The sequence below is a fragment of the Danio rerio genome, chromosome 8 (genome assembly GCF_049306965.1).
Source record: "Danio rerio strain Tuebingen ecotype United States chromosome 8, GRCz12tu, whole genome shotgun sequence".
In the NCBI taxonomy this organism is placed as follows: Eukaryota; Metazoa; Chordata; class Actinopteri; order Cypriniformes; family Danionidae; genus Danio; species Danio rerio.
Window position 1 is genome coordinate 24,980,556 of NC_133183.1, and position 16,579 is coordinate 24,997,134.

At 35.2% G+C, this 16,579-nt stretch overlaps 1 protein-coding gene across 2 annotated transcripts in view; it reads left to right on the top strand.

Moving 5' to 3' along the window:
- Positions 1-15,648, top strand: part of nkain5 (sodium/potassium transporting ATPase interacting 5) — a 73,343-nt gene extending 57,695 nt beyond the window's left edge. Inside the window, 6 exon segments of one of the 2 annotated variants that reach the window (NM_001003635.1) lie at positions 5,178-5,393; positions 11,168-11,305; positions 12,899-12,979; positions 13,488-13,685; positions 14,680-14,740; positions 14,841-15,644. In NM_001003635.1, coding sequence (NP_001003635.1) covers positions 5,340-5,393; positions 11,168-11,305; positions 12,899-12,979; positions 13,488-13,685; positions 14,680-14,740; positions 14,841-14,854 — 546 coding nt within the window. In that variant the 5' untranslated portion in view covers positions 5,178-5,339 and the 3' untranslated portion in view covers positions 14,855-15,644. 2 annotated transcript variants of the gene reach the window in all.
- The last annotated feature ends 931 nt before the right edge of the window (positions 15,649-16,579 follow it).

Here is a 16,579-nt window from a genome sequence, read left to right on the forward strand (position 1 = left end):
TAGACGTAACATTGGATCAAACTTTGTGACCTCATAACTCCGCATCAGAATGTCACACAGACTTCTAACTGGGCTCATTTAACTCAGACTATCAAACTGCCAATGACTGATCACCTTTAAACTTTCTGGCCACGCCCTAGCAACCACTTTTGGACCCTAGAAACCATCCCATAGAATTCCATTGCAAAGACTCTCATTGACTTTACATGGGATCAAACTTTGTGAGCTCATAACTCTGCCTCAGACTGTCCTACAGACTAATGATTGAGCTCATTTAACTCAGTCTAGCCAGCAGCCAATCACTGATGGCCTTTTAACCTTCCAGCCACACCCTAACAACCAGATACTGCACCCTAGCAACTGTCCCATAGACTGCCATTAATGAGGTTCAGACTGATATTGTCATGCTGCAGTGTGATAGAGACATGGGGGTTGTTTTTAACTGTTCATACTGGCAAGAAGCTTTGATACATCATCAGTCTAAGCTGTCAATCAACTCCATAGCAACAAAACAGACTAACCTAGCAACGATATAACAGCAGCTATATCTCAGCATCAGAACATCGTAGAGAGGCGGGGGTTGGCTTGTTTGATTCAGGCTCACACACCATCTATCTATCTATCTATCTATCTATCTATCTATCTATCTATCTATCTATCTATCTATCTATCTATCTATCTATCTATCTATCTATCTATAACTATCTATCTATCTATCTATCTATCTATCTATAACTATTTATCTATCTATCTATCTATCTATCTATCTATCTATCTATCTATCTATCTATCTCTATCTATCTATCTATCTATCTATCTATCTATCTATCTATCTATCTATCTATCTATCTATCTATTTATCTCTATCTATCTATCTATCTATCTATCTATCTATCTATCTATCTATCTATCTACCTCTATCTATCCATCATGCTAACAACATGCTAATTCATGCTAGAATCATGCTAGTTACATGCTAATTCATGCTAGAATCATGCTAGTCACATGCTAATTCATGCTAGAATCATGCTAGTTACATGCTAATTCATGCTAGAATCATGCTAGTCACATGCTAATTTATGCTAGAATCATGCCAGTCACATGCTAATTCATACTAGAATCATGCTAACAACATGCTAATTCATGCTAGAATCATGCTAGTCACATGCTAATTCATGCTAGAATCATGCTAACAACATGCTAATTCATGCTAGAATCATGCTAGCAACATGCTAATTCATGTTAGAATCATGCTAACAACATGCTAATTCGTGCTAGAATCATGCTAGTAGCATGCTAATTCATGTTAGAATCATGCTAATTCATGCTAGAATCATGCTAGTAACATGCTAATTCATGCTAGAATCATGCTAACAACATGCTAATTCATGCTAGAATCATGCTAGTCAAATGCTAATTCATGCTAGATTCATGCTAGTAACATGCTAATTCATGCTAGAATCATGCTAACAACATGATAATTCATGCTAGAATCATGCTAGTAACATGCTAATTCATGCTAGAATCATGCTAACAACATGCTAATTCATGCTAGAATCGTGTTAATTCATGCTAAAATCATGCTAGTAACATGCTAATTCATGTTAAAATCATGCAAGTTACATGCTAACTCATGCTAGAATCATGCTAGTAACATGCTAATTCATGCTAGAATCGTGCTAGTAACATGCTAATGCATACTAGAATCATGCTAGTAACATGCTAATTCATGCTAGAATTATGCTAACAACGTGCTAATTCATGCTAGAATCATGCTAGTAACATGCTAATTCATGCTAGAATCATGCTAGTAACATGCTAAATCATGCTAGAATCATGCTAACAACATGCTAAATCATGCTAGAATCATGCTAACAACATCTATCTATCTATCTATCTATCTATCTATCTATCTATCTATCTATCTATCTATCTATCTATCTATCTTTTCATACTTTTTAAAACTGTTTAAATAAACTATTACTGTCAGGCTTTCACAAGCCAGCCTCAAAGTTTGTTCTCAAACTTTAAGAATCTAGTTAATTTTATTATTCTTCTTCTGAGACTAAAAATTAAACTCTATCTCGTCCTAGGCCTTTCAAGCTATGACCATCAAACTCGGGTCAGACCTCCGAACTATTCTGACTCGAGTTGCTATATCTTTTCCGACTGATCCGACTTTCGGTTTTCCGAAAAACGTCCCGGGACCGTCGGAAAAATCCCATAGACGTAACATTGGATCAAACTTTGTGACCTCATAACTCCGCATCAGAATGTCACACAGACTTCTAACTGGGCTCATTTAACTCAGACTATCAAACTGCCAATGACTGACCACCTTTAAACTTTCTGGCCACGCCCTAGCAACCACTTTTGGACCCTAGAAACCGTCCCATAGACTTCCATTGCAAAAGACTCTCATTGACTTTACATGGGATCAAACTTTGTGAGCTCATAACTCTGCATCAGACTGTCCTACAGACTAATGGCTGAGCTCATTTAACTCAGTCTAGCCAGCAGCCAATCACTGATGGCCTTTTAACTTTCTAGCCACACCCTAACAACCAGATACTGCACCCTAGCAACTGTCCCATAGACTGCCATTAAATAGGTTCGGACTGATATTGTCATGCTGCAGTGTGATAGAGACATGGGGATTGTTTTTAACTGTTCATACTGGCAAGAAGCTTGTATACATCATCAGTCTAAGCTGTCAATCAACTCCATAGCAACAAAACAGACTAACCTAGCAACGATATGGCACCAGCTATATCTCAGCATCAGAACATCGTAGAGAGGCGGGGGTTGGCTTGTTTGACTCATGCTCGCACACTATCTATCTATCTATCTATCTATCTATCTATCTATCTATCTATCTATCTATCTATCTATCTATCTACATCTTTCTATCTATCTATCTATCTATCTATCTATCTATCTATCTATCTATCTATCTATCTGTCTGTCTGTCTGTCTGTCTCTATCTATCTATCTATCTATCTATCTATCTATCTATCTATCTATCTATCTATCTATCTATCTATCTATCTATCTATCTATCATGCTAACAATATGCTAATTCATGCTAGAAACATGCTAGTTACATGCTAATTCATGCTAGAATCATGCTAGTCACATGCTAATTTATACTAGAATCATGCTAACAACATGCTAATTCAGGCTAGAATCATGCTAGTCACATGCTAATTCATGCTAGAATCATGCTAGTCACATGCTAATTTATACTAGAATCATGCTAACAACATGCTAATTCATGCTAGAATCATGCTATTCACATGCTAATTCATGCTAGAATCATGCTAGTAACATGCTAATTGATGTTAGAATCATGCTAACAACATGCTAATTCATGCTAGAATCATGCTAGTAACATGCTAATTCATGCTAGAATCATGCTAACAACATGCTAATTCATGCTAGAATCATGCTAGTAACATGCTAATTCATGCTAGAATCATGCTAACAACATGCTAATTCATGCTAGAATCATGCTAGTAACATGCTAATTTGTGCTAGAATCATGCTAGTAACATGCTAATTTATGCTAGAATCATGCTAGTAGCATGCTAATTCATGCTAGAATCATGCTAAAAACATGCTAATTTATGCTAGAATCATGCTAGTAACATGCTAATTCATGCTAAAATCATGCTAGTCACATGCTAATTCATGCTAGAATCATGCTAGTCACATGCTATTTATACTAGAATCATGCTAACAACATGCTAATTCAGGCTAGAATCATGCTAGTCACATGCTAATTCATGCTAGAATCATGCTAGTCACATGCTAATTCATGCTAGAATCATGCTAACAACATGCTAATTCATGCTAGAATCATGCTATTCACATGCTAATTCATGCTAGAATCATGCTAACAACATGCTAATTCATGATAGAATCGTGCTAGTAACATGCTAATTCATGCTAGAATCATGCTAGTAACATGCTAATTCATGCTAGAATCGTGCTAACACCATGCTAATTTATGCTAGAATCATGCTAGTTACATGCTAATTCATGCTAGAATCATGCTAGTAACATGCTAATTCATGCTAGAATCATGCTAGTAACATGCTAAATCATGCTAGAATCATGCTAACAACATGCTAATTCATGCTAGAATCATGCTAATTAATGCTAAAATTATGCTTGTAACATGCTAATTCATGCTAGAATCATGCTAGTAACATGCTAATTCATGCTAGAATCATGCTAGTAACATACTAATTCATGCTAGAATCGTGCTAACAACATGCTATATCATGCTAGAATCATGCTAGTAACATGCTAATTCATGCTAGAATCGTGCTAGTCACATGCTAATTCATGCTAGAATCGTGCTAACAACATGCTAATTCATGCTAGAATCGTGCTAACAACATGCTAATTCATGCTAGAAACGTGCTAGTAACATGCTAATTCATGCTAGAATCATGCTAGTAACATGCCAATTCATGCTAGAATCATGCTAACAACATGCTAATTCATGCTAAAATCATGCTAACAACATTCTAATTCATGCTAAAATCATGCTAGTAACATGCTAATTCATGCTAGAATTATGCTAGCAACATGCTAATTTATGCTAGAATCATGCTAACAACATGCTAATTCATGCTAAAAACATGCTAACAACATGGTAATTCACGCTAGAATCATGCTAACAACATGCTAATTCACGTTAGAATCATGCTAATACCATGGTAATCTATCTATCTATCTATCTATCTATCTATCTATCTATCTATCTATCTATCTATCTATCTATCTATCTTTTCATACTTTTAAAAACTGTTTAAACTAAATTAACTATTACCGTCAGGCTTTCACAAGCCAGCCTCAAAGTTTGTTCTCAAACTTTAAGAATCTAGTTTTAGTTGTAATTTGTTACTTTTCACCACTGAGTTTAACACTATAAAACTAGCACTAACACTTAATTATTTTAACTAAGCTGTTAGACTTTCAGAGCCTAATACTTTAAAAAAAAATGTAGATATCACTGTCTCAATAATGGTAGTGACTAGTGAGAAATGAATATCTCCAGTCGCTGTAGTGCTCCACCTGCCGCATCGGGTGGGGGTGGCAGATCTGTTTGAAGACCCACCCCATTTCATGTACCCCCGATCTCACCCTCAGTACACCCCGCCTACTGCTTCATACTCTGTTTTAACCCCATTGTACAGCTGTGACTATTATAAACACAGACTATCGCAAGGGATGCATACTAAATATCGAGAGTAAAACCGAGGATCCTCAAGATGACACAGCTTTATTTACTGTTTTGAGTTTTACGCATCACAGAGAGAATCGTGAAGATGAGCTGCTGCTCGGGGAGATGCGTGCTGATGTTCCTCTGCGCCCTTCAGCTGGTGAGTGCCTTATAGATTTGTAATAAAAAGAAGTGGCTTTGCATGCAATCAGTTTTAATCAGTACAATATGAAAGATGCTGTTTAACGAAATTTGACGTTGATCTCAACTTAAGAGTTTTTGGACATTTCAAACATGCAGCATTTTAAACAGTCTATTGTTTATAAGATGTGAAGTTTTAAGGCAAAACAAGAATACCAGTAGTTCTTAGTTTTTCATTTATAATATATTATTACATAGACTACCCAACATATAACACCATAAACACTTTAGCTTATTTGTCGGAAGTCTTTGTTTACATTGTCAGAATACGCCAGCCTGCATACAATGAACAACACCCCTTGCGACAACGAACCATGGTTTCAGTATAGTAAAAGTGTAGTCATCGTGTTGTTTTGGCATATTGATTAGCATGTTCACAGTTAAACGAAGGGAAAAAAATGTCACACGGTTTGCTTATAAATAGTTTGGTGTTGTTTTGTTTGAAGTAATAAAAATCATGGATTATTGTGACTGTGGCAAATATGGATGAATAATAGATCGTTTGAGCGTCGATATTGCAATGCTTGTATCTAAATTAAATATTTCCAAATAAAGCTGTTCAAATCATCTGGTGAAATTTTATTGATATTGCAAGATATATCGTGGCAAAACAAAATATCGCAATGTTAGATTTTTATAATATTGTGCAGCCCAAGTGGCAAACAAACAATGTATTAAAACCCTAGATCTTTTATTTCTTTATATGCAAAACAACCAAAGTAAAAGAGCAAAACACATTAGTGTAATAATGTATAGGACTGTTTGTTTATTGTGCATTTAGTTGAAGTCAGAATTATTAGTTTTATGTTTATTTATTATTAATTTTATGTTTAGAAATGTGTTGAAAAAAATCTGCTCTCTGTTAAACAGAAATTGGGGATAACAAATAAACAGGGGGGCTAAATCTGACTTCAATTGTATATAGCTTATTTATATTAAATTGTCTTGGTCTATTTCTCTAATTTCTGTATTACCTGTAATGTTAAATTGTCCATGTTGATGTGCTTGCTGCTGTATAATAGCTCTCAAAGGATTTATAAAGCATCCGTCATCCATCCACCCATCCATTTATCCTTTCACAAAACTCATACAACATTGTTTTATTTAAACTGCAGATATGTTACCAGACAATAGTGTGTGTTTGTGTGTGAGGTGTGTATTAGTTGTGCATTGTGTGATACTGAAAAAATATTGTTTGTGTTTTATTGCACATGTATCTATTGACTGCTTATGGTCTGTCAGTGGTGTGAGATGATTTTTCCACTCTCGAGAAGTGATATATCGTATTCTACTTGTCATGTTATCCCAGCTCAGTTGCACATGTGGTCTCTTCAGGAGCAAAGCCTCTTGTGTCTGTGCCGAACACCAATAGATACAGTGACCTACATCCCTGCTGTTATTCTGCTTAACCATTGTATGGCTTTTAAGTTCAGTCTAACTTTAGCCTGTTTGTTTATCAATTCCTTTTATCCTATTGCTAGTGTTGGTGCGTGTGAGAAACAGAGAATAAAAATGTTTTATTGTGATAAAACTGTTTCATTCACGTTAAATTATTACAAAAGTGATTTTGTATGCACAAAAAGCATATTAAAAGCGAGCAAAACAAAGTAAAGTTATTAAAAGCGAGTAAAGTTTAAACGTTATTTTAATAAAACATCCAAAAAAGGGTAAAATAATGTACAATTGTCATTCAGAGTAGCGGATATATTTATATGTAAAAATAAAAACACATGCTTATTCTTATCTGTAGATATATTAAAATAAATTAAACAAAAATATATTGTACTAACTCAAATGTTAATTATAAAACATTTTGATGGAGAACGTCCTGAAGTCTAGTGGTCTGAAGGATAATGACAGTATATAGAATTAAAATAACAATTAATTCACATTTTTAGGCTGCATTATGATCTATAAATAGATGTTGTTAATGTGTCATCAAATGAATGTTTTGACTAATATTTTTGTATATAAACTACATTATTACACTGAATTACAATGTCTTCTGCAAATCATGGTAAAAGTATATGATGGTCATTGTTGTTTTGCTTTGAAAATAATTTTAATCACATTCAGTAATCACATTTAGATTCTAACATTGACTTAGCGCCATGCTGACCTTTTTCAAATGCGCTTACCTCATTAATAAATGATGGAGATTGGATGAGACTGTGCAGAACAGATTGGAATTATTAGTCTTTACATTTATTTGATCTCATTTTTGCAAACAAAATAGAGCTTTAATTAGTTCAACTGCTAGTTCAGCAGGTGTAGCATTTAAGTCTATACTGAATATTTGTTATTTATTCATCAACAGGTTCTGCTACATTTTCTGTGGTTACATTCATCCTTAAACAAATCAGCCACTGTTCACGTTTATAGATCACGTTTACCAATAAAGGTTCCAGGTAGAACCAAAGAGACTTGCAAAGTGATGCATTTTGTGGTTCCTCAATTAATCTTATTGTGGAATGCTCTTCAAAAAACCTTTTTTTCATAACGTGAACATTTTTATCATCTAAAGCATGCATGCTGTTCTGCTATAAAGGACCTTTTGTGGAATGAAAAGGTTTTATTGATGTTAAAGGTTCTTCAGGCGAAGCAGTGGCGCAGTAGGTAGTGCTGTCCGGTTTCCCCCACAGTCCAAAGACATGCGGTACAGGTGAATTGGGTAGGCTAAATTGTCCGTATAAATGTGTGTGTGGATGTTTCCCAGAGATGGGTTACGGCTGAAAGGGCATCCGCTGCGTAAAAAATTGCTGGATAAGTTGGCGGTTCATACCGCTGTGGCGACCCCAGATTAATTAAGGGACTAAGCCGACAAGAAAAAGAATGAATGAACAAAGGTTCTTCATGGAACTATCTGTGAATCATCTCACTGTTCACTCAAAAATATGTATTTTGCTGCTTGTTCAAACTACTTATTTAAAATGAGTTTAAGCAACTAAATTCTTATTGATTTTTTTAAATCTAATTTTACCCCAGGGGTGCCCAAACTCGGTCCTGGAGGGCCGGTGTCCTGCATATTTTAGTTCCAACCCCAATTAAACAAACCTGAACCAGCTAATCAAGCTCTTTCTAGTTAAACTTAAACTTCCAGGCAAGTGTGTTGAACAAAGTTGGAACTAAAGGACACCGGACCTCCAGGATCGAGTTTGGACACCCCTAAGTGTTCAGTCCACTTAAAATGACTGTAAAACAATTAAGTTAACCTAGTCAATTTGTTTCTAGACAACATGAATTGTTGGTCAATTGTGGTTCAATGATGCACATCATGCTGGAACTAGACGAATACTATAGTAAAGACACTATGTCTGGATGATTTTAGGTGGAACCTCAGGGAACATCTGCAGTATGACACTCAGATAATGCTTTTCCACTACAGATTAGCACCACTTCAAAGTGGGTGGGATTATAGACATGTCATGACAGCTGTGCCACATCTACTGCCGTTACGTCGTTGGAAATGCAACACAAACAATTGTACAATAACTGAGCAAATAGTTTTGACATGCTGGCCATTCCCCCCTCCCTCTCTCTATTACCAACTTTCCTGTCACTATTTACTGTCCTATCATAATAAAAGCAGTCTTGATTATTATTAATAATAATTTGAATAAAAATTTTTTAAAAAACGATGAAATAGTGAAAATTTCCTTAATTTCTGTTCTCGGCTACCAATGAGAGTAACCTCTCTCTGCTGACCACAATACGTTCATTATAAGAAGCTCTTAGGGCATTCCATTTAAATGCATTTCCAATGTTCCAGTAGTACTTCTATAATATAATCAATGACATACATCAAGGTCACTGACTACATTTACATGGGCATAAGTAATTAAATTATTTGCCTGAATCTGTATAAGACAATAATATGATTAAGGTGTTTACATGAGTTGCTTTTTGAATGTTCCTGTCATTCCTTTCAAGCACATAATTCGATTAACGTCATTTCATTACCACGCTATACACATTTTCTCTGGAGTTTTGTGTAATTTTGGGTGTTTCATTTTTTATTTGTCGACTTTTAACTGCAGTTCGGCACTCTCATTCAGGAGCATTTCATGCGTGCAGTGACAAATGAGATTTGTATACAAGAAACTGCTGGAAGAGTGTTGTTTTAATAGAATTTGTATGTGGAAAACCCCTTCGCATTTGGCAATGCAGGTGTCTGTAGTCCTTTACTGACTCGGTAGTTGCAGAGAATAGTGTTAAACAGCCATGTGTATATACTATCCTGTCGCAAAATGTGGCGAATATCGTACATGACAGTTTAATTAAGGTGTTTACATGTCTGTACTCCACTTCAACAATGCGACTACAATTGGCATACTCCACATGTCTTAATTCAATTTCTGTTTAGTTCGATTATGACTTTAATCGGATTAAATTAATAAAAAATCACTGTTTACATGGTAGACTCTTATGGCGTACTCACACAATGTACAGTTGCCTTGAACCGGGTCAAAGCACGCTTGTCCCCCCTCCTGTCTCCCCTGACAGCCTGCACTCACATTACATTCGAGCCTGGGCACGCTTACGTCATCGATGATGCGCTGGTCAGAAGTGCTCTCGCTCAGCACAGTGGAGATTTCTTCATTTATATCATTTAAGTTGTTTGACATGCAGTCAAAATTTCTCCAAACAGATCAGCCACTTTTAACGCTCATAAACAATCATAAAGTCCTCGTGCTGCCGGAATTAGGAGGTTTGCTGAAGGTGCATAGCTGTCATGCAGTGAGATGTTTGCATTTTTAATAAACTACGACAGTTTGCGTTCACTGAAGTAAGAATGATTAATAAATCTCGCTTTCAGTTTCGGGCTTTGGCACGTTTTGCACTCACACACAAGCGTATCGCGCCAAAGCCCAAGTGAACCGCACTCAGGCACACCTCTTCCCGGGCCAGGACCGGCCAAGTGAACCGTGCTTGAGCCCGATTCAGAGCACTTACACTTCTCAAGCGATCCGGGAAACGGGCCTGGGCACGGTTCGAATAGCATTGTGTGAGTAGACCCTAATCAGAGTATTGTCTTAAACCTAATAAAATCAGATTATTGGTGTCCATGTAAACGTACTCAATGAGAGAGAAGGGAATACAATTTTTGACCGAAGGGGTTTCACATGGCAAGTTCAATAGCTCAATTCCCTCTGTCCAATCAGTGTCTGCAGGATATACATGTTACATTTTAGTGTCATTACGGCTTGCATGTAATTTTAGATGAGGTGGTACTGAAAAAAGAACCAGGCATCGTATACAGTGGAACCCCCCTAAAAGTGAGCCATACCAAGCCATGCAGTGGAAAATCAGTGAGAGAGAGATATTGTTTGGGGGGATGGGTGGCAGTCAGAGAGCGGGTTTATGACTGCTGCAGTGAAACAGCTTCCCCCACACCTCCCATCTGAATCCTACATGTCCCTTTTACTGAGCCTCTGACCTCAACCGAGAGCCTTATCTCCTCTCACTCACCCCTTCTCTCGCTCACTGTCTCTCCGTCACAAGCTTTGCACCCCATTGGCTCTGTTACCATGGCAACCCCGAGTAAAACACCAGCATGTGGAACCACAGAGGCAGGGGGTTGGACTGTGCACCTCTGGGAAACAGAGATGGGGTCTTCGGCAGCATTGTCATTGGGACAGCATGAGGACATTTTTGTTGGTCGTGTAGATACTAAGTAGCTGCTAGTGTTGTTATTGTTTTAAAATTGTGCTTTTCATGTGTTTCCTTCTGTAGATCACTGGAGTGGAGAGACAGGTGTTTGACTTTCTGGGGTACCAGTGGGCGCCCATCCTTGTCAACTTTCTGCACATCCTCGTAGTGATTTTGGGCTTGTTTGGAGCAGTCCAGTATCAGCCTCGTTACGTTATATTGGTGTGTACGGTTTATTTACAATAAAAAATTAACATAAACGACTTTTAATCTTAAAATAGTAATACTTTTTATAAAAATAAATGTGGAATTCTAATATGATGTATATTTGTGTTATATAGCAGTACTATATAGCAACATTTTAAATATATTTAAATTAAAAACGTATTTTAATTTCTAATAATACTGTTAAAGCAAATTCCTAATCAATCTTTATATATGGACCTGATAAAGTCCATTGTACTTCATGGACTTTATCAGGTCCATAAATATTTGAACATCGACACAATTCTAACATTTTTGACTCTATACACCAACACAATGGATTTGAAATTAAACGAACGCTTTAGGGATTACAACAGTTTGCATATGTGCCTCCCATTTGTTAAGGGACCAAATGTACACGCAATTTGTTTCATTTCAAATTTATTGTGTTGGTGTATAGAGCCAAAAATGTTAGAATTGTGTGTGTGTATATATAGTGGTGTGTATATATTAGAGGTGTAACGGATCACAAATCTCATGGTTCGAATCACACTACAGTTTTTGAGTCACGGATCAGACCATTTTTCAGATCAGCAAAAAAGGAGGAGACAAATGCCATTTGCTTTCCATTTATACAAAAATATTACTGCAAAAAACATTGGTTTAGAACCTGTAATTTTAATAAAAATAAAAATCAAGAAAGAACCAGCTGAAAAAAAGTAAAGTATTCAAAAAGCAATATGATATTTGCTACTGTTGCTAATAGTGCTAAATATAAAAATCATAAATTTCCATTAAACAGTGATTTTAATCTTTACAGTAAACATCAGTATTTATATCTGAACTATAAACTGTTCTCCCAGTACTTCGGTGTTGTTTAATTGTTTGTAACTATCTGAAAAGGTGTAAATATTGAATATCTCTTGATGGAGATTTGAAAGCAGAGCTTTGAAGGATTAACAAACATATACAAATCATTATCATTTATCGCTCATGTTACGCGGGTTTGAATTGAAATCATATTTTAATGTTTAATTGTGCAGCTTTACACTGAATGCAGGCTAAACAGTGACAGAAAACACCTTTAATTAAGTCAAAGAAAAAAAAATATACACACACTCACACACACACACACACACACACACACACACACACACACACACACACACACACACACATATATATATATATATATATATATATATATATATATATATATATATATATATATATATATATATGTATATTCTCTAGCATCATGTCTAAAGTGATGACAAAGATTGCCATCAATCTTTTTTCAGTTTGAAATCCTTTTATTTCTTTGTGCAATCAGGAATCACAATAATTAAAACTGAAAAAGCCAAAGCAGTAATCAGATTACTGTTGTGTTTGCTATAAGGAAAAACTCTAAACACATGCTGGCATTTCTTCTTTCTTTCTTTATTTTGTTCATATATATATATATGTATATATATATATATATATATATATATATATATATATATATATATATATATATATATATATATATATATATATATATATATATATATAGCCTTATTTATTAATTATTTCATGATAATCATCATATGCTCTTTCCTTCTCTTTTAGTATATAGTCTGGACTGTGTTTTGGGTGACTTGGAATGTCTTCATCTGTTGCCTGTATTTAGACCTTGGAGGGATTTCCAAGGTATGTAGCCCTGTCTCAGGGGGCTAGTCATAGAGCTAGTGTTACACCAAGTTTACATTCATTCATGCCATTGGTATGTAATGATCTCATCTCTGTGGTATAGGCATGCAAAATGGCATTAAACAAGATTAAAACACATGTGTGTTCTCAGTACAACAGTCAATAATCCATGAAACTGAAATTCAAAATTGTGATGGGAGATAGTTCACCCAAATATAAAAATTCTGCCATCATTTTCTGGCTAAATGTCATTGTCCTCATCATTAGATTCTGTCTAAATTTCTTTGTTCTGCTGAACACAAAGAAAGATATTTGTAAGAATGTTAGTATCCAAGCAAATCCCCCACCCATTTACTCATATAGTGTTTAGTGAATGAGGGGTGGTAAAATCTGTTTGGTTAAAGACGTTATTTCAAAAAGCTTCCTTTGTGTTCAGCAGAACAAAGAAATAATTATGACAGAATGTTCATTCATCTCTTCAAGTAATTTCTGTGCTGTGCTGTTATAGGAAAGCAACTATCTGTCATTGGGACTTTCCTCTTACCATTCATGGTGGAAGGACAACGGTCCAGGCTGTGAGAACAAAAACCTCCAGACCACTAGATGGCAGCATCTGGACAGTCCTGCGCTGGTCACTGACATGAGCTGCATGTTAGAGTATCAGTATATTGAGGTTATGCACAGCGCAGTGCAGATCTTCATCTCTGTAAGCCCCTAAAACTCCTAAGATCATTGTTTAAACTTAATAATGTTTTCATACATGTTTTACTCAAAGCAGCTGAGTAAATGAAGCCGTGTCAGATTTAATAGTTTCTTTAACCTACACATATATTTAGAAAATAACTTAAGAAATAAGTATTGTAGAGTGGAGACAGTTGCAGTATGGAGCAGTTCATTTGTATAATTTAAATCACTGTTTTATTAGCTTTAAATAGATATAGCTATTAGCGTTAAAGCTATTGTATCTCCCTAGCATCGTCAGTTTAATCAGGGTTGACAGCATGTTGCAACTGGCCCCAATTGCAAAATTCATTTAAAAGCTTGCCATATTAACAATGTATAATTTTATTTTTATCACAGTTTTAATGTAATTTCATTAAAAAAAAGATTCTTTGATTTATTAATTTGTTTCAAAGTTCAAAGAAGTAGTTTAGTAAAGGTGTAGTGTAGATTTTCTGTAAAAAATGTTTTTGTTCAGTTTTTAAGACCTGACAATTTATATTTCATAGGTAAATTTCACTACCTACCTCTGTGATTCTTTCATTTTCTTTAATTGCGTATGGCCAATTTAACACATTTAACAATTAACCAATTTATATTTAGTCTTTACCAAAAAAAAATAAAATCCAATTTTTTGGAATTTTTTTATTATTACATTTTAATGAATGTTGCAACTGTCTCTCTGCTTAAGGTTCAAGTTCAAATTTTGCATATATTGTCATATGTACACATATTATAGCAGTGTGGGTTTATTATATTAAAATTTTGGGTTTCCACAAAAAACTTTCTGAGAACCTAAAGGAAATGCAAAAAGTGTTGCAACTCTCCCCTATATGAAAAATTATAAATGTCTTAATATGTTAGTTATTAACTTAGTTTTAATATGAACTTATGAACTTATATCTGATATTCATCCATATACAAAAGTCAGACATGCTCAACATAAACATGACTTTGACTTTGTGTTTTTTTATATGTAGGTTCTGGGATTTGTGTTTGCCTGCTATGTCGTCAACATCTTCAATGAAGAGGAAGACACATGTTTGTACAATGATTTTTATTCACTGCTTTTCTCACTTCCTCATTTGTCGAATGGAGTGAATCATTTTTGTTTATTTTTGTGCACTGTGTTACTTTTCAGATTTGTATAAGTGACAGTGTCCAGATGTCACCAGCATCCCAAGAGTGAACACTGAGTGAGGAAAGAGAGCAGGAAAAATTAAAGCTACTACAAGAAGGGAATAAAACAGAAATCAGATGGATACCAAGTTATGTATATATTTGCATAAATAAAACATTATGAATAAATTAAGAAATAAGAGTGATGCAGCCAAACACCGCTCTTACAAACCTGGAAATTCAGGTGTGTCTCTGTGTGTGTAAGTGGAATGAAAGATGAGTCAAAGACTCTTCATGGAACCATCAATGCCAATAAAGATCCTTTATTTTCTCAGTAAAGCGTGTTTTATGACTGAACATGCTGAACTTCTCACTACCTACCTCTGTGATTCTTTCATTTTTTTAATTGTGTTTTCTGTTTAAGTCTGTGGCATATAATTTTTTTTCAAATGTTGTGTATTTTGAATATTTTTATATCATTTTTAAGTTATATTATAGATATTATGCTCAGTTTAATAGTTTTTGTTGGAGATTAAATGGAGATGGGTGAATTGCTTTACCTGTACTCTTGCCAGTACAGAGCTCAATGCTGTTAAATCTTTAATGATCAGCATCTGTCTTCTTATATTATCGCATAACATAAGCCATATTTGTGTGAGTGTGTATGGGAGAGCAATTACAGTATCTGCATGGTCTGTGGCCAAAGAAAAACATTGTGTAAATGCAAGTGATCATAAAATTACGACTGTATTTTAAATGTTGACTGTTGTAAATCGTGTCATATTTTCTTAATTTATTTGTGTACTTAATAAATGTTTGTTGAAATTGAATACACTGTATATGAAAATGATATTTTGTTCCATTAGCATGTTTGGCTCATTGGGCTAGCCTATATGCACAGCTTGTGTTTTTCAGTGAACTTCCAGTGAAAGGTTTATGATTATTTTCAATTTCATATGGTTCCTTTTACAGCATCGATGTTGTAATGTAATTCGAATATAAACAGTTAATTAAACTAGGCATCCATTTGGTTGTTAAAGTGTAAAAAGAGATAAAACACTTATCCAATGCAGGCGTCATCATTAGCAGCAGGCTAGTGCAGAAATTCCATTGAAAATACTGGGGTAAAATTAATTTCTATAAAGACATGGCGTGAGAAAAGAGACATTAATGCAGTGCTTCTTGTTTGGTCTGATGCCCACTTTATCATATCTCAGCCAGGCAGTGAAAAACGCTGTTTTATTTAAAGAAAACAGATCCTAAATGCAGCGATTTTGTATGGGAAGACAGTTCATCGGAAGCCCTGGGGCTGGCTGACTGAAATTAAAAGTGCAAATACCTCATTCTCCAATAGTTACTGGATGCAGCCTTTCTCCAATGAGTTTTGATATGTAATCTAGGGAATTCCCTAAATCGCTTCACGTTTCACTGACACCTAGTGGTTAAGATGAAAAACACGTTGTGTTTTTGATTCAGTGTTGGTGGCAACCATTGGTGGCAACGGCTGTGTTCGACATAGTGCGAGTTGTGAATCGTTATTCTGTTTCACATATTAAACCATTAGAAACCAAATACAATCTGATATCGTGAGTAGGTGTGAAGAAGCAGAGCTGCTTCCTATTAAACACGAAGATCCCCATTTCACCATTCTCTGACTGAGGGCTAGATCTAATAAATATTAGCTTCACTGGATGCTTTTTAATATTGTTTTAACTGTGGAAATGTAAACGAAAAGAAGAAAAATGTAAATGTTTTTTATGT